The 25,146-nt window shown below is 36.5% G+C and overlaps 3 protein-coding genes across 9 annotated transcripts; 2 read left to right on the top strand and 1 right to left on the bottom strand.

The window, feature by feature from the left end:
• Positions 1–174: 174 nt before the first annotated feature.
• On the top strand, positions 175–7,961 carry bend7 (BEN domain containing 7). 4 transcript variants are annotated; one of them, XM_052581744.1, is made up of 10 exons: positions 178–612; positions 1,897–1,971; positions 2,041–2,313; positions 3,592–3,723; positions 3,803–4,089; positions 5,274–5,499; positions 6,174–6,287; positions 6,498–6,536; positions 6,720–6,767; positions 6,847–7,961. In XM_052581744.1, the coding sequence occupies exons 1-10, from the start codon at positions 549–551 to the stop codon at positions 6,894–6,896; spliced, it is 1,308 nt and encodes a 435-aa protein (XP_052437704.1). In that variant the 5' UTR covers positions 178–548; the 3' UTR covers positions 6,897–7,961. The 4 variants fall into 4 exon arrangements, with proteins under 4 accessions (XP_052437702.1, XP_052437701.1, XP_052437704.1 ...); XM_052581743.1 differs by having other exon boundaries at positions 181–612; positions 6,495–6,536; XM_052581742.1 differs by having other exon boundaries at positions 175–612; positions 6,720–6,857.
• A 3,791-nt stretch (positions 7,962–11,752) lies between these two features.
• LOC127977597 (selenide, water dikinase 1) lies at positions 11,753–17,639 on the top strand. 4 transcript variants are annotated; one of them, XM_052582550.1, is made up of 9 exons: positions 11,753–12,044; positions 13,352–13,604; positions 13,691–13,794; positions 13,907–14,014; positions 14,848–15,002; positions 15,093–15,183; positions 15,264–15,363; positions 15,448–15,660; positions 16,606–17,639. In XM_052582550.1, the coding sequence occupies exons 2-9, from the start codon at positions 13,412–13,414 to the stop codon at positions 16,818–16,820; spliced, it is 1,179 nt and encodes a 392-aa protein (XP_052438510.1). In that variant the 5' UTR covers positions 11,753–12,044; positions 13,352–13,411; the 3' UTR covers positions 16,821–17,639. The 4 variants fall into 4 exon arrangements, with proteins under 4 accessions (XP_052438510.1, XP_052438511.1, XP_052438512.1 ...); XM_052582551.1 differs by having other exon boundaries at positions 12,038–12,117; XM_052582552.1 differs by lacking the exon at positions 11,753–12,044 and adding an exon at positions 12,052–12,176.
• On the bottom strand, positions 17,635–24,824 carry LOC127977595 (carnitine O-palmitoyltransferase 1, liver isoform). Its single transcript, XM_052582548.1, has 19 exons — positions 24,494–24,824; positions 23,127–23,281; positions 22,918–23,057; positions 22,557–22,728; positions 22,373–22,474; positions 22,021–22,158; positions 21,834–21,911; positions 21,224–21,331; positions 21,036–21,120; positions 20,719–20,914; positions 20,256–20,441; positions 20,050–20,155; positions 19,848–19,964; positions 19,526–19,690; positions 19,297–19,431; positions 18,901–19,053; positions 18,703–18,816; positions 18,519–18,611; positions 17,635–18,096 (listed from the first exon to the last, which is right to left on the bottom strand). The coding sequence occupies exons 2-19, from the start codon at positions 23,265–23,267 to the stop codon at positions 18,013–18,015; spliced, it is 2,313 nt and encodes a 770-aa protein (XP_052438508.1). The 5' UTR covers positions 23,268–23,281; positions 24,494–24,824; the 3' UTR covers positions 17,635–18,012.
• Positions 24,825–25,146: the final 322 nt, after the last annotated feature.

Here is a 25,146-nt window from a genome sequence, read left to right as displayed (position 1 = left end):
GTTATTAAAACACAGATAGTCTGAACATTTATGATATATATATATATATATATATATATATATATATATATATATATATACACACATACACACACACACACTTTCAACATTAGGCTATCCTTTGTGAAAGTAGTCACCGACTGCCAAGACTGACAGGAAAGTTTCTTCTCCTCCTGACAACAGAAAGCCATTATTGACCGAGTCATTTTCCTCCAGGCTGTCCAATGTAGATCTGGACCCCACAAATACTAGCGACCATCAGGTGGCGCAAAGGAATAGACGTGACGAATTCTGAACGAATTAAGAGGTTTATTTATTTACATCATAAACGAGCAGCCCCGCAGGAGAATGTGAACGCGTCCTGTCCATCCTCCTCCTCCTCACCACCATCATCATCATCAGTCCAGAGAGACCCGCGCTTGTTATTAAAGCTCAGGTTCGCTTCACTCATCATCAGCTGGACTTAATGAGTTAGTCAGTGATTAAAGAGCCTGTGTGCTGCTGATGAACTGGACTGGATTCTGTCTCTTCACCGCTCTGCTCTTAAAATGGAGTTTGTGGAGAGGAAGAGGAGCAGGAAATCTCCGAGCTTTAAACTGGTGAATGATGCAGGTAAGCAGACATATGACACAGACAACAGAGGCGTTACGTCAGCACTCTGGAGTGCACCTGTGATACAATGTATCGCTCCCTCATTGTCCTGCTCGCATCGTCACAATGTCGGAAGCGTCGTTCTGTTCGAATCGTGTGGATCGTTCGTTGTGTTTAATCACATGTCTGTCGGCGGCGTTCGTAGTAAAACCAATGCCATCTTCTGATGCCTTTAGTCTGTTCCTATGCACTTCTTCAAGTGTGATGGAATACGGAACAGGTCTGTCTGCTGCGTGGACGTGATGAAGCAGTCTACAGGTGTCCTGCAGCATCACTTCATCACAGCTGCTGTATGAGTGACATCACGACATGTCAAGCAGCATCCTTCTGTACTTCATCTATAACTATTTGAACAGCTCACTTCAATTGAGAACTTAGTATATGCAATATTTGTGCTCTTAAAAATTAATAGAACTGTTAAAATGACTGAAAACTCCTCATGTTCTGTTGATATTTTACTGTTTTTATGTTTCATGTTCAAGACAATTCGATTATTTTTTATTTTCCCATATTTATTTATTTATTGATATCGTATGCACTGTCAGAAATCAGATTGATGTAAATTCTAGTATATTACAATGTACACGGTCATAAAAAAAGTTCTAATAATATATGTATATAATATAGCTGAAAAACAAAAATAGATTATTGTCATAACTGATAAAACGGGTTGATTTTAAACCATTCATGTATGGTGTATAATTTATTTTGTCTTGGGTGATCTTCATTCTCAGCACTGTGTATATCTGTTTGGGGGAAATAAATCATACAAATAAACACAACTCAATAATAATAATAATAATAATAAAGACTTTTTTTTTTTAAATACTGAGCATCGTCAACACAGTTGATTGAATATTGATGGCTGATTTAATAAAGGGAATCTAACTGTTCATGTCAATATTCTTTGCATTTTTATTACATTCATTTAATGTATATTGATGCGTCTCTTATATCTGAGGATCCCAGTTTTTTATGGACATTAATCAAATATGTTGTTATAATCAAATTGTGGATTTGTTTTGCAGTTTTTATAAATCTATTCATTAGCAATTTACTTGATACTGAAGTGTTAAACATATTTTTTAAACCACTGACATGACATAGACATGATCTAGATGATAGAGAGATAGACAGATAGGTAGTTTTCTGTTTTCTCTACTCTCCTTTCAATAAAAGGCTAAAAAGCCCATTTCTAAATCAAAATTTTCATGACCTCATGTGAAATCTCTGTGATTCGTTTAGATTTCAGCCATGAAATGGGTGATGTAGACCAGAATGACACTGCAGGAGATGCCCTGGATGCTTCTGAGACTGAAGGTAGTTGTCGTTCATCATGACACACTTCATGACTGTGTGCAGGCTCTGTGTGTTAACCGTGTCTCTCAGTCTGGTTAGGTGATGAAGGGATGGAGATAAAGAAGCAGATAACAGGCATGATGCGCTTGCTGAGTGACAAGACAGGACGAGTGTACCAGCGGGTCGGACGAGAGGGGGAGACCCTCAAACAGGAGCCTCAGGAAGAGGCTCTCAGCCTGCCTGTGGCTCAGAGCCCGGCCCCTGAACATCTGCAGTACGGCTGGAGCTCAGTCCCGATGACTCATGGGAAGTACGGCACCCGCTCCAAAACCCAGAGGATGCTCAACCACTCCAAAGCTAATGGTGAGTCTCTAAACGATGAAGCAATTTTATTCTTTTTAGAAGGTTTGTTAAATTTAACAAAACAAAGCCTGCTTAGCTGTGTTCCTCACAACTATGATTAGGCAATATTTATATGCAGTGGCCCCAAAACATATTTTGACATTTGAAGTCATGCTAAAAACTCCGGACATTTCAAAACAACAAAAATGCATTGCATTAGATGACAAATTGTCAAAATAAGTAGCATTTATTTTATAGGAATATAGCACTTGCACACTAACCAAGACAACATTTCTGAAACAAAGTTTGTTAGGTTTTACATGTTAACATTATATAGAAGCTTTTATCCAAAGTAACTTCCATTGTATTCAAGTTTAAAACAATCATCCACTTCCTGGAAATTGAATCCATGACCTTGGCATTGCTATGGTTGTGCATTACTGTCTGAGCTAAAGAAATGCTCTTTTATTTATTTATTTATGCAAAATACAGTTTTATGCTTAGTAACAAATATTTATGGCCAGCACATTTTCTCAATTTACCCATTTACTCAATATTCATTATTATATCATTGTAGCATCATTTGGACAATTTCAAAATTGAATGCAGCGAAATTGAAACATTGTAGGTATTTGGACCACTGTATATTTGTTCACTTATTTATTTTAATTTAATTTAATTTGTATCACCTATTTTAGCCTTTTTTTATTTTAGTGCATTTATTTTATTTGATAATTTTAGTACATTTATTTTCTTATCATTTAGTTTAACACTATTTTGTTTTATTATTTTGGTGCATTTATTATTTTATTTTATCTTATTTTATCTCTTCATCTCTAGTTACTGTAGTTTATCATGAGGTTGGACGCCTTTAGTGAAACTGCTTTTTCTTTCTTTTTTTCTTTTTGTTTCTGGTATTAAACTCAGCCGTGCTTCTGCTTATAGTAACTTCAGATAGAAGCATAGGAAGAAAATACTTGAACCCCTTTGGGATTCTTTCCAGGGGAAGTTGTATTATGTGACTGTGGGCTACAGAAAGATGTGCTGTCTGGCACTGCAGCAGCAAATGTCTAGACAGCTCTGGATAGAACAGCAAACACGTAATGTCTTCCTTCTGTATACACACAGAAAGACACAATAACTCCCTCACTGTCAGTCTGACACACACCCACACACACACACACACACACTGGAGTCAGCAAGTCAGACAGCTTTAGTGCTAGGTGCTTGGAGCCTCTTGTTGTCCGACATCATCAGTGATGGCCATGGTGTTGACGATGCATGTGTGTTATGATTCAGACATGGCCTTGCCCCCTGCGCCTGCTGCCATGGCAACTGAGCCCAGCTGCTGTATGTGCAACTGCAAGAGCACCCTGCAAGCCATTCTGCTGGAGTTACGTACCATGAGGAAACTAATCCAAACTCAGAGAGGTAAATCAAACAGAACTACCCTCCAATTCCTCTGAACACCATTACAGCTGCATTGACCCGTGTTCCGCTGCACTCTCAGGATCCCAGGACAAACAGGGCTCTCAGGTCTTGCTCTCATCCCGAACCTCCATCTCCAGGAGGAGGAGCCGAAAGAGGAGGCCGGGTCACAGAGTTACAGTTCTGACCATTCCCACTAAAAGAAGCACATCTCCGTTGCCACCCGCTGAGACCGATGCTGTTAATGAGTGTAATCAGTCAAGAGAGGACACGCCCCCACCACTGACATCATTTATCCCAGATCCCATTCCCAGTGCTAAGATTTCTCCCTCTCACTACAGCGTCACCAGAGGCCAAAGCACCACAGAGGTACACCACCGTACATGTGTGAATAGATTTGGTAATGAATTGGTAAATGAAGAAAAACTGCTCAAAAAATGCTGAGTTAAAAACAACTCATGCTGGGTGAATTATGGACAAGCCCAGAGATCGGGTTGTTTTGAGCCAGTGCTTGGGTTAAATGTTTAAACTGGCATTCTGGGTAGTTTTAATTAACTCATCTATCTGTCTGTCTGTCTATAAAATACACATACATACAGTAAATATTTTGAAATTATTTACATGTATTAACATATACATATAATTTATATTACAAATATATTTAATATATAAACATAACATATTTTTTTAAATATACACATGCATGTGTGTGTATTTATATATACACAATACACAAACATATATTATGCAAACAAAAACTTTTATTTTGGATGTGATTGATCTCGATTAATCATATGACAGCACTATTTAAAAAATAATTACTTAATTATTACTTATAATTTAAGTGAATTAAGTATTGTAGTATTTACTAAAGTAATAATTGTTCATATATTCATTCATATAATATTCTGTCTAAAATGTAAGAAACTCAATAAGAATTGAGATTATTAAGAATTTAGTAAGAATTTTTGTATGTGTGTGTGTGTGTGTGTGTGTGTGTGTGTGTGTGTGTGTATGTGTGTGTATATATATATATATATACACATACACAAATATAAAAAAATCTCGGCAGGAAGCACCAATCCTCAAATTTTAATATTCTCTATGTCAGACTGTGATTTAAAAGCTTGCATGATTAAATTCTTTAAAAAGAAGCATTCAGTGAGCTAGCCAGTAACTTTTTTATTTTATTATTTACTTGCCAAAGCACATTTTCATGCTTGGCAAGTTCTGATTTTGGACTGTGTTTGACTGATAGCTGGCCATGTCTTCCTCTCTCAGCAGAATGAGTGAAGGTTAGAAACAACAGAAGGGGTTGAGTACATAAATGTGGCTTCACAATTGTCTAGGTTATGTTTTTATTCTGACAAGAGTGTGTATGCATGAGCATATGTCTCAGAAAAAATTATTAATATGATCTACTTTTGTCACACCTGACTAAGATTTTGGATCATTACAGTTTGTGTGTTATTGTAGGCCTGTGTGTTAATTCCTAAGTGCATGAGGATGTATTAATTCCTTTTTTTAATATCCCGCCCATCTGTCTTTCCCAGCCGGAGGTGCAGTTGGCCGAGGATTTTGAGGTATTTATTCCTAAAGCACAGTTGGACTCTATCTTACTGAACTACACTCGCTCTGGCAGCCTGCTCTTCAGGAAACTGGTGTGTGCGTTCTTTGATGACGCCACACTGGCAAACTCACTGCCCAACGGCAAGAGGAAGAGAGGTCTGAACGACACCAGGAAAGGACTCGATCAAAACATCGTCGGAGCCATTAAAGGTTTGTGGATGTAACTGAACCAAACCAGAACTTACACAACAACATACATACGTGCCCCTAAAAAAATATTTGGACACTTAAAAATGTCATTGCATTAGATAATATATGATCAAACCATGTGGTGCTTATTTAAAATATTTTATTTTTCATATAAAACATTTCAAAGGAAGATGGTTGTTAAGTTTTAAGAGATAACTCAAACTTAAATGTTAAAGTGATGTTAGTTTTGAGTAAAAATCATGTAACATTTGATTTGATGTATTATAATAAGGAATATATGAAATATATAAATATATATTTACTTATTATTTATGTTCTTGCATTTTTTTTATTAATTGTGAAATTTATAAAAATAATGTATTTATTATTATAAATTATTATTACAAGTAAATAAATACAAACTTTGATTGCTTCTTTGTTGACGTTTTAATTTTGTGTATGCCTAGTTTAAAGTCTTTCATAAAACTGTGGAAACGGGGTTTAAAATTTGCATTTGTATGTTCAGTATATATTAAATATAAATTTTATTATAGAAAATTATTTATTATAATTTGTGTTACTTCCATTTCTTTATTAGTGAAATGTGAAAATAGTTTTTTTCAGTTTATATAAACCAATAAGTAAACTAAATCTGTATTATTATTATTTTTTTACTTGTATGTGTCTGAATCTAGTGTTTACAGAAAAGTATTGCACAGCCAATGGAATTGAGAAGCTTCCTGGCCCCAGAGACTGGGTCCAGATTCTGCAAGACCAGATTAAACTCGCACGTCGACGCTTAAAAAGAGGTGAGAACGTGACACAAAGAGAAATCCATACAGAGCAAGTGAAAAAGAAAGAGAGGTTGTGGTGTCATGCATTTTCCAAGCATTAAAAGTTGCAACAAAGCTGTTACTTCATGATTGATGGTTTGCTAGATGAAACAATTAATCGATCATTTAAATGTTAATTTAACAAATGCCTCAGTGTCATCGTTTATTTTTAATCATTTGCAGCAGAGACGGCCTCAGACAGTACTGATATTCCGCACAAGACAGGTACTCTGACACATTGACCCAAACCAACACACAGCATGAATGAAAGCGCTTTAGATTGAGGAGTGTCCTTCACCTCATGATATCCCATGCATTCTTTAATAGAATGATACATGTTATTATAAAACATGCTAAATATCTTCAGAGGACACATTCCCACTACTATTTCTGTGTGCTATTTTTCAGAGAAATGTCAGCAAACTGTTGATAAAGTGGAAACTGTGATGCAAAATGGTACTGCAATGCACATCCTTAATATTTCACTCTCAAAAAGTGCCATTGTTCTAAAGTAAGCCTTTCTTCTGTACCACAGGTGCTGCTTTTGAGAGAACAGAATGTCTAGTTGCTATGGACACTGCCTGAGAAGAGTTTGTTTTTCAACAAAATGCAACCTCCGACCCTCGCAAAGGAGTCATTTTTAATTGTTTTGTCCGTCTAGACTGTAGCACGTATGGAGAGACGCGGCTTTGAAATTCTCACGGTCAGCTGCGCAACAGACAGAAAATTAGTTTGGAAGGAAACAGCAACGTTTTGCTGATCAGTTAGTGTTTTTGACTGCTATAGACACCTTTATAACACAAGTATTCTCGTTTGATCATTTTAAAGTGGGTCGTCTGTCCCAGATGTCACTAGTTGTCTTCTATGAATTTCTGGAAGTGTTTGGAGTTTTTCAGCTTCATCCAAATGCATCACCAACAAATATCAGCAGGACTGCTGAGAAAACATGACTGTGCCTTTAATTCACTCTGCCATGCCAAGCAACAAACTGATGTCATTTCACGATTGTGCTGTTTATTGACACTTTCTGGTGAAATGTGCGGCATTTTCTATATATTAATAGTACTTAATGTTATAATTGCTGCACATAGTCTTACTAATGTGTTGTTGGTTATATAATCTGGCAGACTGGTAATGTAAACCTGTAACTGTTTGACCTCCTGTTTAAGAGGATTTAGTGTCTATTGAATGTGTACACATGAGTGAACATTGTCCATCGTCTGTGTAACAAAGGGTTTTTACCTCATGGTCAAATGCTTGAATAACTATTCATGTTAATATCCGGGTTAAATACAAGTTAAGTTGTTTGGACAGCATCTGGTTTCCGTTTGTAAAAGCAATCATATAAACGCACATACAGAAATGCACTTACTCTCTACACCTGGCCCATAGACTTCCACTGTAAGTGCATAACTGTCAACTCAAACTGATGTTTGCTTTTATGAACTGAGATATGAGTCAAAAGCGAATGCCGCTGATGCTGTTGGTAGAGCGTAAAGGGAAATATTCCTTTAAGAGCACAAATGTTGTGTCTGTGCCTCCTTTTTCATATTCCTGTTTAAAAAGATCAACTTTATGTTTATTAGTGGAAAGTTGTTTGGTCCGAGATGCCAAATAAATATGGCTGTGTCCTTACATGGTTGACCTAAACTTGATTCAAATGCGTAATTTTTAATGATTTATTTGGTGGGCTTCAAAGTTATCTTTAAACTTGTCTATTCTTTTATTCATCTATTGAATTATACTTTATTATAGTTTTTAAATGCTGAATGAATATATTGGTACTAATTAAATTTGCCATAAAATTAGTATGTAAACCAAACCATTACAACAACATTTTATTACATTTACAACTACTTTTAAATGAGAATTGTAAGTTTAAACCTTTCAAGTTTAAACCTTTCAATTAATAGTGTTCCTCAAGTTTCTATATTGCATTAACTAACATATTTTAGACTTGCAGCAAAGTATGCATATTCAAAAAGGAAAACATAATTAAATGAAGTTTTCTGCTTTTTAACCTCACACTTATAAAGATATTTATACCAAAAATAAAATTAAAAAAATAAAATACGGCTTTTTTTGTTGGCAAATTTGGAATTTGTGTTTTAACGTTATATTGTTATATTTCTTTATTATGTATTCATATTTGTATATTTGCATGGAGAATTTATAAATGAACAAAATTAAATGTATAATAAAACATTTATCACCAAGTGATCAGTTACAGTAACCAAAAGTAATATGCTAACAAAGCAAAAAAAAAAAAAAAAAAAGAATGAAAAAAGGAACGCAATCCTAATGCAACTGGCAAGACCACAGGAAGTTTAAAGGTACAAACTAATGTGGAATTTTTTTGTTGCCACACTCCGATCGCCCTTAAAGGAGAAGGGTCTGGCTGCAGACCATGGGCGAGTGGAGCTCCACTCTCAAACCGGAAATACGTCACCTCCACTTGAAAACATCAAGATGGCGTCGCCGGGAGTACTTCAAACTTAAACTCAGGTAATTTTATCTCAGCATCGCTAAAATGGTGAACTGACGTTGTTGTAACGTGCAGTGTAAGAAAAACGCACAGGGCTTACGTGAAATTACTAACAAAAGAATTAATAAACACTATGGATTTATAGATTTATATTGCGAGCAATGTTGATGTCTGGCCACTGATCATATATACACCACATAGTAATTTATAGATCAATGTGTCTGTCCAATGTGTTTTTTTATTAAGTTATCAAGTTCAATTACAAACCTTTACACCAGATTTCAACAACTGAACACATATAATTAATGTTGATACAGACAAATATAAAGAAAAAAGATGGAAAAAAATAACAAATAACAATAATCACACCATAAGATAAAACAGAATAAATAACGGAAAGAAAAAGAAAGATGTCTTAGGGTCTTATTCTAACAACAAAAACTAGTTCAAAGCATACAAGAGTTTCTGTGCGTTCCTGTCAATCCTGTAATGAAGAGACTTTGCAAATATCTTTAGTTCATTCTTCCATCCGCTGAAGTGAGGTTTAACCTTTAAAAACGTACTTATCTTACTTATCTACTTATCTATGAATCTAGTATTTACACAAAGTAATTAAGTTATTTATCAAAAAGTCTAGGATCTTTTCCTTCAACAGTACTCCAACCTTAACTGAGATCACAGTCAAAGGGTGTATTGATATCTGTTTGAAATGAAGCCAGTTTTGAAATTCCAGCCAAAAAGTCTGTACAGATTCACATTTCAAAAACATATGATCAACAGTTTCAATATCTTTCTCACAGAACCCGCATGAATTGTTCTCCCAATTAAATCTTTCTTGTAGGAAGTGATTGGATAAATGTCCTTTCGAATTTTAAATGTTACTTCTTTGGCTTTAGGAAGAACTGGATAAGTAAAATAAAGCTTCCTTATTTTCTTTGCCTCTTCTTCAATAAATTCTTGAAGAACATACTTTCAGTTGACTGGGGAAGTACAGTTTGGATAATACATTTCTGATAAACTTATTTGTTAATTTTTTGCTCTTAAAATTTTTACCTTTAGTACATGATGGATAGCATAGGTGTAACTTAGTTTTTGGTGGCTTGTGGTAAAATAACGTAGTGAATAATGAAAGGACACGATCGTTTTGTATGTGTATTCCTTTAGCATTTGTTGTATAATTTAAAAAAGATCATATGAGGAGGTTGTTTTCATCTTTAATTTTTCATTCACTTCCAGGGATAGGATTGGCATAGAAGATGCAGCACTCTTTACATTTTAAATGTATGTTGCCACCTTAGAAGTCAAGGTCTTTTTACATGTGACATTAACATATTTATTTTTTCTATTTTGTTGTTCTGTTATTCTATTGTTTTACTTTTTTTGTTTCAGATCAAATGTATATCAAGTGTTCTCCATCCTCATAACTCCTCCACAAATAGAGACTGAAACTTCCGAGCACCATCACCTTGTCTGCTTTGGGACTGTCATAGGTGAATGATGCAGTACTATTCTATGTTGAATTTACCTAACGTCAGCACACAGACATAGTATTGTTCCAGTTTTGCTGTGCTCATGTCTTCTTTGTGTCCCCAGCCCAGCAATCAGATGCATCAGAACAACAAAGCACAACTGTGGTGGACCAGGCACCTTCAGCAACAAGTAAATTGCTTTAACATTAATGATAATTAAATGTCAGTATTGTAATTAAACTTGACCCATCTGACGTAATTGTTCATGCCAGAGATTTAACAACACTGTCAGTCAGGAGCATATTTAACAGGAGGCACACTTCAGCTGGCTTGATGGTGACTTCAGTAAGTGTGGTCAACCCTCTTGTTTTTGTGCTATAACAATTAGACTAAGTAATCTCACTCTCTTCCATTTCTTTAACATGAAACTTTTTTTTTTGTTGATACTGAACAGGTGCAGTGAAGATATTTAAAGAGACACTATCTAAAGTACAGAAAGCCGTACATAATCTCTAGGTGCAGTCGCCTACAGTGCAGCCAGCTTCACAAAGACTGTGGGGCTGGTCACCAGGAAAATGGTCAACAAGGAGTGCTTTTGGGGTTTTACTCCTCAGATGACCACCCTGGCTACTGTAGCTGGGATTGCTTCACAGACAATGGAGGTCTTGAAGAGTAACGTGTATGTGCATGTGAACACATTGTGTTACTACAGGAACAATTATGGTCACTTGCAGTTCATGTGTTTTCAATGTAGTGTAAGATGTGTTAATTATTATTATTACTCAAAAACCATTAAAACTTCTAAATTGTGGAAGTTATTCTTCATTATTTTACTGTGGTTATTTTGTATATGTTATTATTTTGATTAAAATACAAAATTCAACACATAATTCTGGTTGAGGTATTATTTTAATAATTTATTTAATATTTCATTTATTTTTCACTGCTAAATATTAAAAACACAAGGTTAACTTTCTAAAAAGTATGGAATGTTACATTGGCAGTTGTACACTGGTAAAACAAACATGAACAAATTGATGTCTGTAGTGCATAAAAATAGGATAAAAAAATGCTGTCTTGTCATAAACCGTAAAAGATTAGTATATATATATATTTTTATTTCTACTAGGTAAAAGTAACAAAGATAAAAGTACAGAACATATTAACATTACGTACAAAGAGGTGACATAATTGGCAACGCACCCTTTATACGTGTATATAACAAGTAATACAAAACGAAAGTTTGGTGGTAGTGACATATTTTCCCTCTTAAATGGAGCTCCACTCGCCCCCATGGAGGCGACGTAATTCTACGTAAAAGTGTTACCCGGACCAACATGGCGGCCGCGTCATTAGTGGAGGCGACGTAATTCTACGGAAAGTGTGGCCCGGTCAAACATGGCGGGCGGCGTCGCTAGTGGAGGTGACGTATTTCCGCTCTTGAGTGGAGCTCCACTCGCCCATATGTCTGCAGCCAGACCCTCTTGCCTTAAAGGGGAGGTGATGACGTCACGCGGGAAAGAAGGACCCCACAAGAATTTCGACTTTTTAATTAAAATATCTCCCCAGAACTCTTATTAGTTCGCAGTGTTGTTTGGAAGGGACATATCATCGCCTGAACAGTTAAAACAATTTTGTACGATTCATGCATATGGTGTTGTTCGTCAAGATTAAGGCTATTGTTATTCAGTGTCAGTCTATTCAGGCACATTTTCCAGGCGCCCTCTCTGCGCGCGGTGCATTGCGGGAACGTCGCTTCTGTTGTATCGAGCGAAACCGGTAAGCACAAACTGAACAGCTGAATTAAAGGGGAAATGGGACACGAATATAACTGTGCCTCAATGCATTACTTGTAAGGAGAGCTATCTGAATTATTCCAGTAGAAGACATAATAAGCGGGATTTGTATAAAGTACACTAAATAATTTAAATTTTATATTGTTACACTGTTGTACACACTGCAATCATGGCGCGGGCGCTTTAAGGGTTAATTTTTTCCACCGCCGACATTTTTATAAACACTTTGGCCAGCTTGATATTCGTGTTCATGTTACTAACGTTTTCTTCTTAACATGCATAGGTTATATCATATATATCAGATGCGATTAAATGTAATCGTGCAGCGGGGGGCGTTGCGTTGGATCGGCGCGTGCAGCGGTGTTTTAGAGGTTCTCAAAGGAATCGTTCGTTTGACATGATTCTTTTTAATGATTCGTCCAAACCTCGTTGCAAGCAATTGTATTTGGTTGAACTGTAAGTCATATTGTTTTTTTTTTAATCTTTACATTCATAAATGAAACTCTATGAAGACACTGTCTTATTTTTCGCTTAAAACAATGTATTGGTAATCCAGCATAACAAAAATGGACGAAAAAGAAACGATACAATAAATTTAATTAGATTTTTAGTATTTTTTTAATTGTGCACGCTGATTGAATTATTGGTATTTTCCCCCCTCATTTTACTGTATTACTTCGTTTCTGGAACGCTATTATACGTGTAAAATATTTGTATAACTTTTGGATAATGGCTAAAAAGACTCGTTTACTCGTTTTTCAACCGGCTCACTGAAGCGAATTCAAACAAACCGAGTCACTAAGAAGAATCTTTCTTGGAAAGAGAGCGCGCGCCACATAAGTGTAGTTCGAACTATAGAATTCCAAGAACACAAAACCTATTATTTGCGCATAAAAAAAATGAATTACACAATCTATTTTTTAAACAACACATGAAATAAAGTCTAAATAAAGAGCAGAACGCGTTCTATACGTTTGTTCGGGTGTTGAACAGGACAGTTAAACAGAGAAACATGTGGCCATGTAAACAATGCAGGCTGGACAGGCAAGAGCTTTGAACACAGCTGATGTATTTAAAGGGGAGCATCACCTCTGAGCATCAGTGCAAAGACATTTGTACAAAACGTGCATTCTTTGCATTATTTTGATTCAAGTTTGGGGTGAAACAGTAGAGTATTTATGCTATATTTAATATAATGACTTGTTTCATGTTGTTTGCACATCGGTCACACATAATTTCCTCATTTGTATCCCTTTAAACACTTTAATGTTTGTTTTTTTTCTTCTTTAGATTGTGATTACTATAGTCTGAAGGAGGTGTGTTACCGTGTGTCAGCGACGCTTTTTGAACATGTCGGTGCGGGAGTCTTTTAACCCCGAGAGTTATGAACTCGACAAGAACTTCAGACTGACACGCTTCACAGAGCTCAAGGGAATGGGCTGCAAAGTCCCTCAAGATGTGCTCCACAAACTTCTAGAGTCCCTGCAGGAAAACCATTATCAGGAAGATGAGCAGTTCCTCGGGGCTGTAATGCCCAGACTAGGTACATGACTATACACACACACACTCACAGCTGGAAATGAAAGTTTTAATGATTTTTAAAGGCAAAACTATGTTTATTTAAAATAGGCATTGGTATGGACACCTGTGTGATTCCGTTGAGACACGGAGGATTGTCACTTGTGCAGACCACAGACTATATCTACCCCATAGTGGACGACCCATATATGATGGTAAATACTCATTTCAGAATGCCATAATAGATCAAATGCACCATAGACTGAAAATTTGTCACAATCTGATTTTTATTATTATTTTTATTTAATGAATTCTCTTGGTTTCTAGGGAAGAATTGCGTGTGCCAATGTGCTGAGTGATCTGTATGCCATGGGAGTAACAGAGTGCGATAACATGCTGATGCTGCTAGGCGTCAGCAACAAACTTACAGAAAAGGTGAGACGGAGGAAAAAGCCTTATGTGCTAATGAGATGTGAAACTGGCCTATAAATGTACAAGCAAAGTTCACCTAACAATACAAACTGTCTTCATTTCACCTGTGAGTAAATGCATTTTTAAACCTTAAACCTTTTAAATGCATACAATATTTAAAGCCCATTTCTAAGACCGCTAAATTATCAACGTGATCAAAACACATTTCCGTCTGAATGATAGTTTATGCTTTTTAGCATGTAGAAGTTCTTGTAGTGTAATTGTAAAACATCCACCTTCAGGTCATGTTAAAATGTGGGTATCAAATATGATTCATCAGGCTTTTTAGGATGTTTATTTTTTTATCTCTCAGTCATCATTGCATTGCACTTCAGGATACCAGATGTTTGTCCTGCTCACAATGAAAACTAAAGAGCTTTGATTAGAAAAACTAAGCATTTAAATATAGTATAGAGCCGCAGCTGACATTTATATCATTTTTTTTGTATTAATAATGTAATACTGCTATTGATTTCCATTTACAAGCTTTACTTTGCACCTAACTGCATGTTTCTGCTCACTTTGGGCCTTTGAATAAAACTTTTTATTTTTATTTTTTTCTCTCAAGCATGATCTCCATATTCTTACTATATGATACTGTATGAGCCATAAATCCTGATATATAAAATATGATACTTTAAAAACAACAAAACATTAGTTTGTATTTTTTGTCCAAAGGTTCAATAAGCTGTTCTATTATAAATTAATAAATACAATTTAGTTAGACTTTACTAGGTTCAAAATGTTGTATTTTTCAGAATGACAGACAGAAATCACATAGTGTGTGTGTTTTATAGGAGCGTGATAAGGTCATGCCTCTGGTCATCCAGGGGTTTAAGGATGCATCTGAGGAGGCGGGAACCTCTGTTACAGGAGGCCAGACTGTGGTCAATCCTTGGATAGTCCTGGGAGGCGTGGCCACAACAGTGTGCCAACCCAATGAGTTCATTATGTGAGTCATTTTATGTACTCTAGTCAGTGGTTTCCTCATAATCAACCGACATGTCTGTCCAGTCCTCTAACTTTGTGCGTGTGTTTATAGGCCAGACAACGCAGTACCAGGGGACGTGCTGGTTCTTACCAAACCTCTGGGAACACAAGTGGCGGTCGCAGTGCACCAGTGGCTAGACATCGTGAGTGTTTCAGACATTTGTAGTTTCATATTTGAGTTTGGACAGTGTTTAACTCTTGCCATCTTTTTCTTCGGTCTCAGCCAGAGAAATGGAATAAGATAAAGTTGGTGGTCACTCAGGAGGATGTTGAACTGGCTTATCAGGAGGCCATGCTGAACATGGCTCGACTCAACAGAACAGGTCAGTGTGTGATCTATGTGTGTGTGGCTCATAATTAACAGGCTCCAGCAAACGTTTGACCTTATTCTGTGTCTCTCTGTCCAGCGGCCGGGCTGATGCACACGTTCAATGCACACGCAGCTACTGACATCACAGGGTTTGGGATCCTGGGTCACGCTCAGAATCTGGCCCGGCAGCAGCGTACAGAGGTGTCCTTCGTCATTCACAACTTGCCGGTTCTGGCCAAGATGGCAGCCGTCAGCAAAGCTTGCGGGAACATGTTTGGCCTCATGCACGGCACCTGCCCAGAGACCTCAGGTATAAGATCCGACCTGTGTCGCTCCTTTAAAAATAGCTGTTTTTTTATGTAATACATTTTTACCTGCATGATGAAAACTGAATAATGAAATAATAAATAATAACAAATGGAATTATGGGTTAATACAAATCTTATGCATTTAAATATGACAAACAAAAATGACAAACAAAAATAAGCAATTAAAAAAAAAACTGAAAAAAAGAAAAATGTTATATTTTAAATGAATTTTATACATTTTACACATGGGAAGTAATAAACGAAACGATAAACTATAATTGAATTTTGAATTGAATAAAAAAGTGTGGATTTTATATGTGCAAAAATAAAAATAAATAAATTACACACAATGTAAAAAAAAAAACGCTGAAAACTAATATTATTTCATTTCCAATTGATTAAAAGAAATGTGCATTTTATACAAGAAAAACAAAATTAAAATCTAATCAACTTAAAAATAATATTAAAAAAGTATTGTAAAACAAAACAAAAACAATTATAATATAATATATAGAACCATTCAAAAGTTTGGTATCGGTAAGTTTTTTATGCTTCAAAAGGCTGTGTTTATTTGATCAATACAGCAAATATTGTGTAATATTGCAATTTAAAATAATTATTTTCTATTTGAATATATTTTAACATGTAATTTATTCCTGTGATGCGCAGCTGAATTTTCAGCATCATTACTTCAGTGTCATTCTAATGCTGCTCAAGTAACATTTCCTATTATCATAATGTGAAAACTTTTAGAAATTTTTTTTTTTTCATGCTATGGCTTTTATTTTAACTACTTCTAGTTTTATTATGTTTACGTTATTTTATCCCTGTGTTAAGTGTGTATTCAATAAGCCGTTTTTACATATTCACTTTGTCTTTGCAGAAAATGGCAGTCTGAATGTTAAACGCATGTTTCTTTTGCTATTGTCTCTTGTAATTTTCTGTAGGGGGTTTGCTGATCTGTCTTCCTCGTGAGCAAGCGGCCCGTTTTTGTGCCGAGATCAAATCTCCCAAGTACGGCGAGGGTCACCAGGCGTGGATCATCGGCATCGTAGAGAAAGGCAACCGTACGGCACGCATCATCGACAAACCCCGCATCATCGAAGTCGCACCGCAGGTGGCCACACAGAATGTCAACACCACCCCGGGAGCAACGTCTTAAACCTGACCCCGTGACCCCTGAGCGGCCCGTACGGCTTGCACACTCTAGCCTCACCTGAAATATATCAGCGTAATGATATATAAAACGTCTGCCCACCTTGGCCTTCAGGCAGATTCCTCTACATGGACACAGTTATAAAGCAGAAGAACATTTAACAAATCAAATTCGATTGCCTTTTTATGTCTATAGTTTTCTGTTACATAAACTGAACATGCGCCTGGTTGTGAGGCAGCTTCCAAGTAGAATGAATTATTAATAGTAGAATTCTTCTCTGATACTGTTGATTACTTCCAGATTTCTTCTGCTCACACATCACCTGTGGTTTCATCCTTAGCCATGGTGTGTTTTAGCCTTTCCTCTTAGTATGCACAGCCCATGTGGTAGATCACATCGTAATCTTTGCCTCGAAACAATAGTTAATGAAGCTGCAGTGACGAGGAAGAGTCGGGAAAGGAGTGCTTTTTTATTTTTGTATTATCCCTCATATGTTGGATAAAATAACCCTCCATCACTGTTCGGTGGAAACATTGGACTGAAGGAATCCAAGGTAATACCTCTCTAATAAATCAAGTCCTCGTATTTTGGGAAATGCACTTCTGCCTTTAGTGGCGGTGCTGAGGTTTCCCAAAGAATGTGCTAAACATTGGAGATGCAGTTTATATTGTATGATATTCACATCATTAGTTCTGTTCTGTGTTAGAGCTGTTTTTATATTCTGTACAAAGGTCATACTTTCTCGTGCTCCGTGCTCTCATATTTGCTAATCATTATATATGTATGCCTTGAAACCCCTTCAATAAATCTCAGTTTTTTTTTTTTAATTCTTGAGATCCAGATTTTATTGTGTAGTTTTACAGTTTAAATAAGTGCACAGTAAATTGTACATTCTAGAAGTAAATATGCACAAATAGAATATTTACAGTCATCTGCCAAAAACTAGATGCTAATATATTTACAAATAAATACAGTATTATTTTATACACTTTATTTTACCCCTTTGCTCTAAAATATTTAGTGCATTGATTCATCACAAGCATTTTTTACTATTAATAACTACAATATATTTACAGGTTTATTTAATACTAACATAACCTACTGGTTGCTATTTGTGGTGTTTGTTCAGATTATTATCTTTAAAATGGTGCTTTCAGTTCGGGTCAGTTTGAAGTTGCATCTTCCTGTTTTTAGGGAGTCACATCTTCTTCTCTTTTAGGTTGAACAGAGCTCTTATGTCCAGCATGGCCTGTCTGATGTTCTGCCCAAAACGGAACGAGTCCTGAGGACAGAAAGGAAAAAGATAAGATAGGAACAGATTCAGAAGTGTAATATACTAAATTATCATTCATAATATTGGTTTTAAAGGATTAACATTTAATTGAGAATTTTCTTTAACAATTCCTCTTAATACAGAAGTCAAATAAATGACAACTGAATTTTTTTTTTTTTTTGTATAAACATTTGCATAAACTCGATCGTTAATTTTGGTCAACCTCTGAATGTTCGGTTATAACCCTTATCAAGAATTATTAAAGTAATTTAGAGTATTTAGATTATTTATTGTACATTTTATATATATATATATATATATATATATATATATATATATATATATATATATATATATATATATATTTATATATATATATATAATTTGTCAGGATCATGTTTTCACAAAGTGGCACTTTGAAATTCACCTACCGTTTCAGGGCTGGAGAACTTGCTGGAAATGTGGAATGTAATGAGATTCTCGCCAACAATAATGTAAGAAACTCCATATCCGTCATCAGCAACCTGTGTATAAAGATTTTTGAATCAAAAATGATCAAATATCAGGTTCATTATTTCCTCAACTTGTACTGTAGGGGGTGTGAGTGAGACTCACGGGCCCAAAGCCGCCTCCGGCTCCCACATATGTGGGAAACTTCTGAATGTCGATGAGATTGAGCTGCTGTTGAGGGGTCTGACTGGTGGAGAGGCGCCAGGGCTCTGACAAAACCTTTCAAAAGAGGTGTCTTTGAGACTTAAGAAAAATGAAACAGGTATGTCATGTTTTATACTCAAGAGACATACTTATACACACCTGTTTGAGGAAGGGTGAGTCAATGCCCATTACTTTGGACACAATGTAGAGGCAGAAGAGATGGCGGTCGATCCCAGCTCCAGTCATGGCCAGACGGTACATGTTCTGATGTTTATCTGAAGCTTTCTTGAAGAGCACTAACCGTTGCTCATTCTGGTAAACAAGCAAAACTCAGACAATATAATTTTCAAAAAAGTTGAAAATGACTACAAATTAAAAAAAATGTCATGTTCCACTGGATATTTGAAAAATACTGAATTTTTTTATTGTCTATGCAGATTTTTCATATTCCACTGGATATTTGAAAGATACTGAATTTTTTATTGTCTATGCAGCATTATGCTAACTTTTAAAGTAGTGCTATGACTGGGTCAGGTGTGTATATATTACTCTCACCGTGGCTCTTTCATCCTCCATTGCTTTTACAAAAGCCGAAGACTCGCAGGTGCATGAGCGCACGGTTTCTGTCCGGCCCTCGCGGAACATGCGCGTCATGGATGATTCGTAAGTCAGACAGAATTCACCCTTGTCCTGCTCCAACAAACATCCTTCAGTAAACGGTTTGTTCACAATATACAGACACATTATTGCAGAGCGATTATATGTAAATATGCATGGCTTGTACCCTGTAGTGAGCTAGTTGCAGTGCCAGCTGGATAAAAGCATCAGGACTTGTTCTGCATTTCTTTATCAGGCCCTTCCCAAACTCATTAAACAAGCAGCCATGGAAATCCACATCGTCAGCAATTCTCTTTGCAATCATGTAAGAACCTTCAATAATCTCCTGGCACTAACAACACAAGGAACTTTGATCAGTTATCAGTGTAAAAAAAAAAAAGATCTTGCAGTTGTCAGAATGTACATGAAACACCCAATTAGAATTAGTTGTAGGTTTTTTCTTTCTGTAAACCCATGACAAACACTAAGATTTAAGGGTTAATTCATACTGCTTTTGGGATGTCCCACTGTAGTCTGGTAGGGGGTGCCAGGCTTTTGTTGATATCTCCTTTGCAATGTCCCTCCGCCGTATAACCGAGTTGAAAACAGTCTGTAGCTAAAACATACTTAACAGAAAGTTAAAATGTCTGTTAATCCCTACAGTATTAATTACGTTATACATATTTACAGTTATTATTATTCATTGTTTACCTCCCACATATGTCCTACGATAGGGGAATCAGCCCATGAATGCTCAGTGTTGACGCCAATTTTACCATTCTTGTAGACAATCAAAGTGACGGATTTATCAAACCACCTGACAGGCGAGAGTATTGTGTTTCAGACGAGCAACTGGCCATGGTCATCAAAAATGTGAAGTCATATATAAATAATACTGAAAAACCACTGGTTCTCACCTGTCATAACACTTTCCATGTAGTAGTGATTTGGCGTAGAGGTCTAGGGATCGTATGTTCTCTGGATCATATCCATGCGCTTCATCATCCAGAGTCAGAAAAAATGCAGCCGTTTCAATGGCCTCCAGAGACGCCCGGTTGACCCCCTCATTGAAGTACTTCAAACGGGCCCTGGCCCAGGGAACCCTGGATGTGTTTTAAAGGCAACGGTTTCATTCAGCATTTTATTCACACTCATTTTTGTTCCAAACATGCATTTCTTTATTTTGTGGAACACAAAGCAAGGTTTTGAAGAATTTTCCATTAACTTCCATTGTATTTTTTGCCCATATATTGGAAGTTCAAAATATCTTCTTATGAGTTCAACAGATTAAAGTCTTTCGCTACAACTGAACCTGTTTGGACCCCGTTTTGGACCCCATTCTAGTACACAGTAGCAGGACTATTGTGAGCTCATCTTCACCTGTTTCCGGCGGTCAGTGAGGGGAGCTTGATCTCTCCGGGTTGGGGTTCAGACTTGTCATCCAGGATACGTTGAAACTGCAACTCAAGCTCAGAAGGCCAAAGGTGGCGACCACCATAGTACAGCCACACCTTAAAGAAACGCCCTCGATGGTACACAACCAAGTGCTTCCTGTCCTTCAGATGCTGCACGAAATCTGAGCATGAACAAATCAGTGTGAGAAACCATCATGTCATGGTTTGAAAAAAAAAACATGAAACTGTAAGCCTATCGTCAAGAAGTATATAAAGCTGAAAATATATGAAAAATGTCATTACCAGTTTCTATGCCAGGAATACGGGTGGTGTTGAACATCCTCTCGTACTGAAAAGAGCACATTGGGACAATCCCAAGAGCTCTCAGCTGACAAAGAGAGAGCATGATAGGAAATGTTTCTGTATTTATATTTTTCATGGTATTTCAATGTTGTGGATGGAAAAACGCTTTAGTGTTTCTGTGCAAGTACCGGAGTAAGTTCTCCTCGCTCCAGTTTACGCCGATACTGCAACATGGCATGGACTATGTTTGCCGCCCGTGAAGCCTGTCTGTGTGTAGGGATCACATAGAGCAAATCCTGGCAGATTGAAAAGAGAAATGATAAATGAGGATGCTGCTTTTTCTATAGTTAGTCAGTTGGTGGCACCATTGGACCTGTTTTAAGTTTAGAGTTGCCTGATTATTTTTATACTTGAAATGTAAGTTAAAGTACCTGTTAGAATGACAAAATTAACTTTAATAAGACTTATAACAATTCAAAATAAACTGTTTTTTTTTTTTTTTTACCTGGGAAAATTGTAAAAAAAAAAAATTAATCCATAAATATTAATCTAAAATTAAAACCACTTGTGTCTGTGCTTCATGGCTTTGATTTAAATAAAACATTATTGACTATTTAAAAATAAAAAAATATATATTTTTTTTGATATATCCTCCCCAACTTCCTGTTTCAGTAGGAAGTATATTAAACAGGAATGAAAACTGCATTCATTTCATGGTCATATCGAGGTTAATATCAATGTCCTAACAGGCTTCTTCTTACACTCTTAGAGATACGCTACATGAAGATGTCTGCTCACCATTGTGTAGAAGTTGCTGTTGACCATGATGGGGTCCCGTCCTCTCAGGTAGATGTACTCCTCCCACCAATCACTCACCTGTTAACACAAACAAAGACATCCCTGGTAGTTTGCCAGCAATTATAAAAAGGGTTTCCAAGAGTTTATAGTCCTCTCAGGTAGAAGATCTCTGGCTTTGTTTGCTTACATAATTTGTGGCCCACCAGGATTTGAGTTTGAGGTGTTTTTGGAGTTTGGGTGCAGGATCCCTTTTGAAGTCATTAGCAAGAGTCTCCATCTGTTTATATTGCTCATCATCCAGAAGAGGTAGAACTGATTCAAGATACTAAAACAATAAAGATAATAAATATAATATAAGGGAAAATAGAGTGCAGCCAATGGAGTGCAGTGTTATACTCCCAAAATGGTGATTTTCTTTTAATTTCTATTGCTTTTAATCCCACAATGCAGTTCATTGTAATCTTTAGATTAATGTGTATAATAACCAGCACTCTTGATGGCATTCTACAATATATTCACGACAGCTGATGATATTTCACCCTGTTGATTGTGTCATCAATGCTCGGTACTGGCAGATGGGGCAGAGAAGCCTGGAAGCTGTAGAGCAACGGTCGCCGCCCAGACAACAGCTTTACAAGACACTAAAACACAAAATAAATCATAAAACTAGCCTCTTTTTATACTGCACTTATGCATATGTGGTATTTCACGGGGGAGACGCACCAGCCAGACTTTAGTAGAGACGCTCATTTTGCCATGTGACTCAAAGATCCATCCATGATAGGAAAGGAGAGCTTTCAGGATGTACCGCAGCAAAAAGATGAATGATAACCACAGGCCTGTGGCAAACAGGATGGCACTCAACACCGTCTGAGTCTGAACGGTCATAAATTCACTACATGGGATAAAAAACATATATTAAAATACAAATTATTACAAAAATAGATTGTAGACAAGGCCATCTACACAAGCTGTTTTGATCATGCATGACACTGGCTTAGATTTATGTATCTGTGTTTATATTTAACCATCATGGCCATACATAGATTTTTTTTTTTTTTTTATGAACGTGTTTGTAAGTTACCTCACAGGTAGAGAAGTTTTGATCTTGTCAATCATGCCCATAGAGGGGTCGATCCTGGCATACATGGTGCTCATTATTGCAATAACTACAATTAACCAGCTGGAGGGACTGGCGGGGTACACACCTGTGAGAACGCCATTCTGTTCAAAATAAAATAAAATATTATTTTCAATAGACCGATCGATAGACTCATTGATTGATTGATTTACCTTGAAGCGGATGGCCCGTTTCTTCCATGATGTCACTCCAGATAGGTAGATGTGTTTGAGAACCTCGCGGCTCAACTGTAGGTCAATGCCATCAGGTGTGACGGTGAACTGAAACGCCACTGCCTGATGAGCCTCTGCCATTATACAAGCACCGCCTGAGGATTGAGGTCATAAGAGAGTATCTTTAGCTAACTCTCAGATTATGCTGTGTTTACATGCCATTTTCAGCTTGATTGTTGTGGTCTGGTGGAAAGATCTGGGCTAGTAAGTGAAAGGTTACGCTATGTGATGGATTATCATCACTATTGTGCTATTTGTGATACTTAAGATGAATGTTCCTGTGATCAGTGAATTGTAAGTCAGTGTATATATAAGCATCAGCTGAATTAATAAGTAAATAAATTAATGTCTTAAACTGCTTTAATTATAATAAGAGAATTGATGTCCTTATGGAAGGCTTGAGGTTGAAACCTGTCAGGTGAAATTTACACACTGTATGATCAAAGACAGGTCCAGATCTGCAGCTGGAAATATCCCATGAAATTTATGAATTGGAGAATTATTAAAATCAATCACCGCTGTGCCATTTCACCTCAAATTGCTCCAAAGAGATAATGCTTTAACAAGATTATTGTAAGTCTCTTCTAGGTAATAAGATTCTGATAAATGACAAAAATGTATTTATTAGTAACTACATGGTGACCGATAAAGGACATGTTTTCCTCTGAAGTCACAGAGTTCAGTTATGCCATGACACTGTCAAGCTTATGTTTCTTTTTCCATGTCATATGACTGCAGGCAGGAGAAGTGGGGCAAAGTTGAACAGTCAGAAATAACATAGTAGGACATCTGAGAGGGCTGGGCACTTATGTGATGAAGTTTCAGGAACACTGGGCAAAACACACGTGACATCTGACGCATGACTGCGTAGATGAGGGGATTTTTTAAAAATAGAATATGCAAGTTGCTAAAAATACACTTTTTATATTAAATTGACACATATTGCTATATGGTAAATTCAGTGGATCATACTTTATAACAGTATAAATATAAACAATATTTCAATTTCAAACCAATATGTGGTGCAATAAAAAAAGACATTGAAAAGCATATTTAAACATTGTACTTAACTAAAACATTAACTTTTAAAATATTTGTGATCACCAAAAGAATAATTGATACTTGGAAGTGCTTCGATGAAAAATGTAAGCTGTACAATTTTACAGAGACAAAATAGATAAGACAGACTCCAATGCAACTACACAGAACTCAGTTTAGCTTAATCATGACAGAAGATCAAACAGAAAAATGAAAAATCAAAGTGCCTCAAAAAGATTTTAATAAGAAATATCATTCATTTACATTACCTGCAACACTGCAAGTCAGATGAAGCTCAATGGATAATGATACAATTTTCTTTAAGTAGGGCTGTAATGTCCTTTATGAAGCAGACTGTTCTTCACTCTTGTGCCCTTCACTCGACTCCTCATATACTCTGTAGCACAACAGGGACTGGTTATCTCCTCTTCTACTCAAACTTTCTCCTCTCCCTCCCTCTCTGTTGTCCTTTTTGCGAGTTGTCTGTTTTCTGAGCGTTTGCTTTCTTGTACGCTCTAAACTACCTGTTACATAGTGGCCCTCTTAAATGCTCGCTCTGGTTCTGTGTATGTGTAACTGGATACTTTCAGAGCGGAGTTAAACTGGTGGCTGTACAGTCAGAACACACTGTATGATCAAACACAGGCCCAAATCTTAACAGTGCAGCTGGCAATATCCCAAGACTGCATGCCAGAACATTCTGATGATTGTTGTATGAGACTGAAAGACTTCATGTACATGTAGGGATGTGTCTTTGTAAAACATCTTTGAAATAAGGCTTGTGAGTGTGTTATGTAATAGGTCAGGCATCTTAAAGGCACATTTCTTAATATTGCATAATAAGGAACTTGATGGACAATAGCAGAAATCTGGATTTGTACATTTTGTTGAGAAAATGTGAGCGGTGCTTTCTTGTCCAAAA

The sequence above is a fragment of the Carassius gibelio genome, chromosome B18 (genome assembly GCF_023724105.1).
Source record: "Carassius gibelio isolate Cgi1373 ecotype wild population from Czech Republic chromosome B18, carGib1.2-hapl.c, whole genome shotgun sequence".
Taxonomy (NCBI): domain Eukaryota; kingdom Metazoa; phylum Chordata; class Actinopteri; order Cypriniformes; family Cyprinidae; genus Carassius; species Carassius gibelio.
Note: the sequence above shows the minus strand (reverse complement) of the source record. Positions and strands in the feature narration are given on the sequence as shown.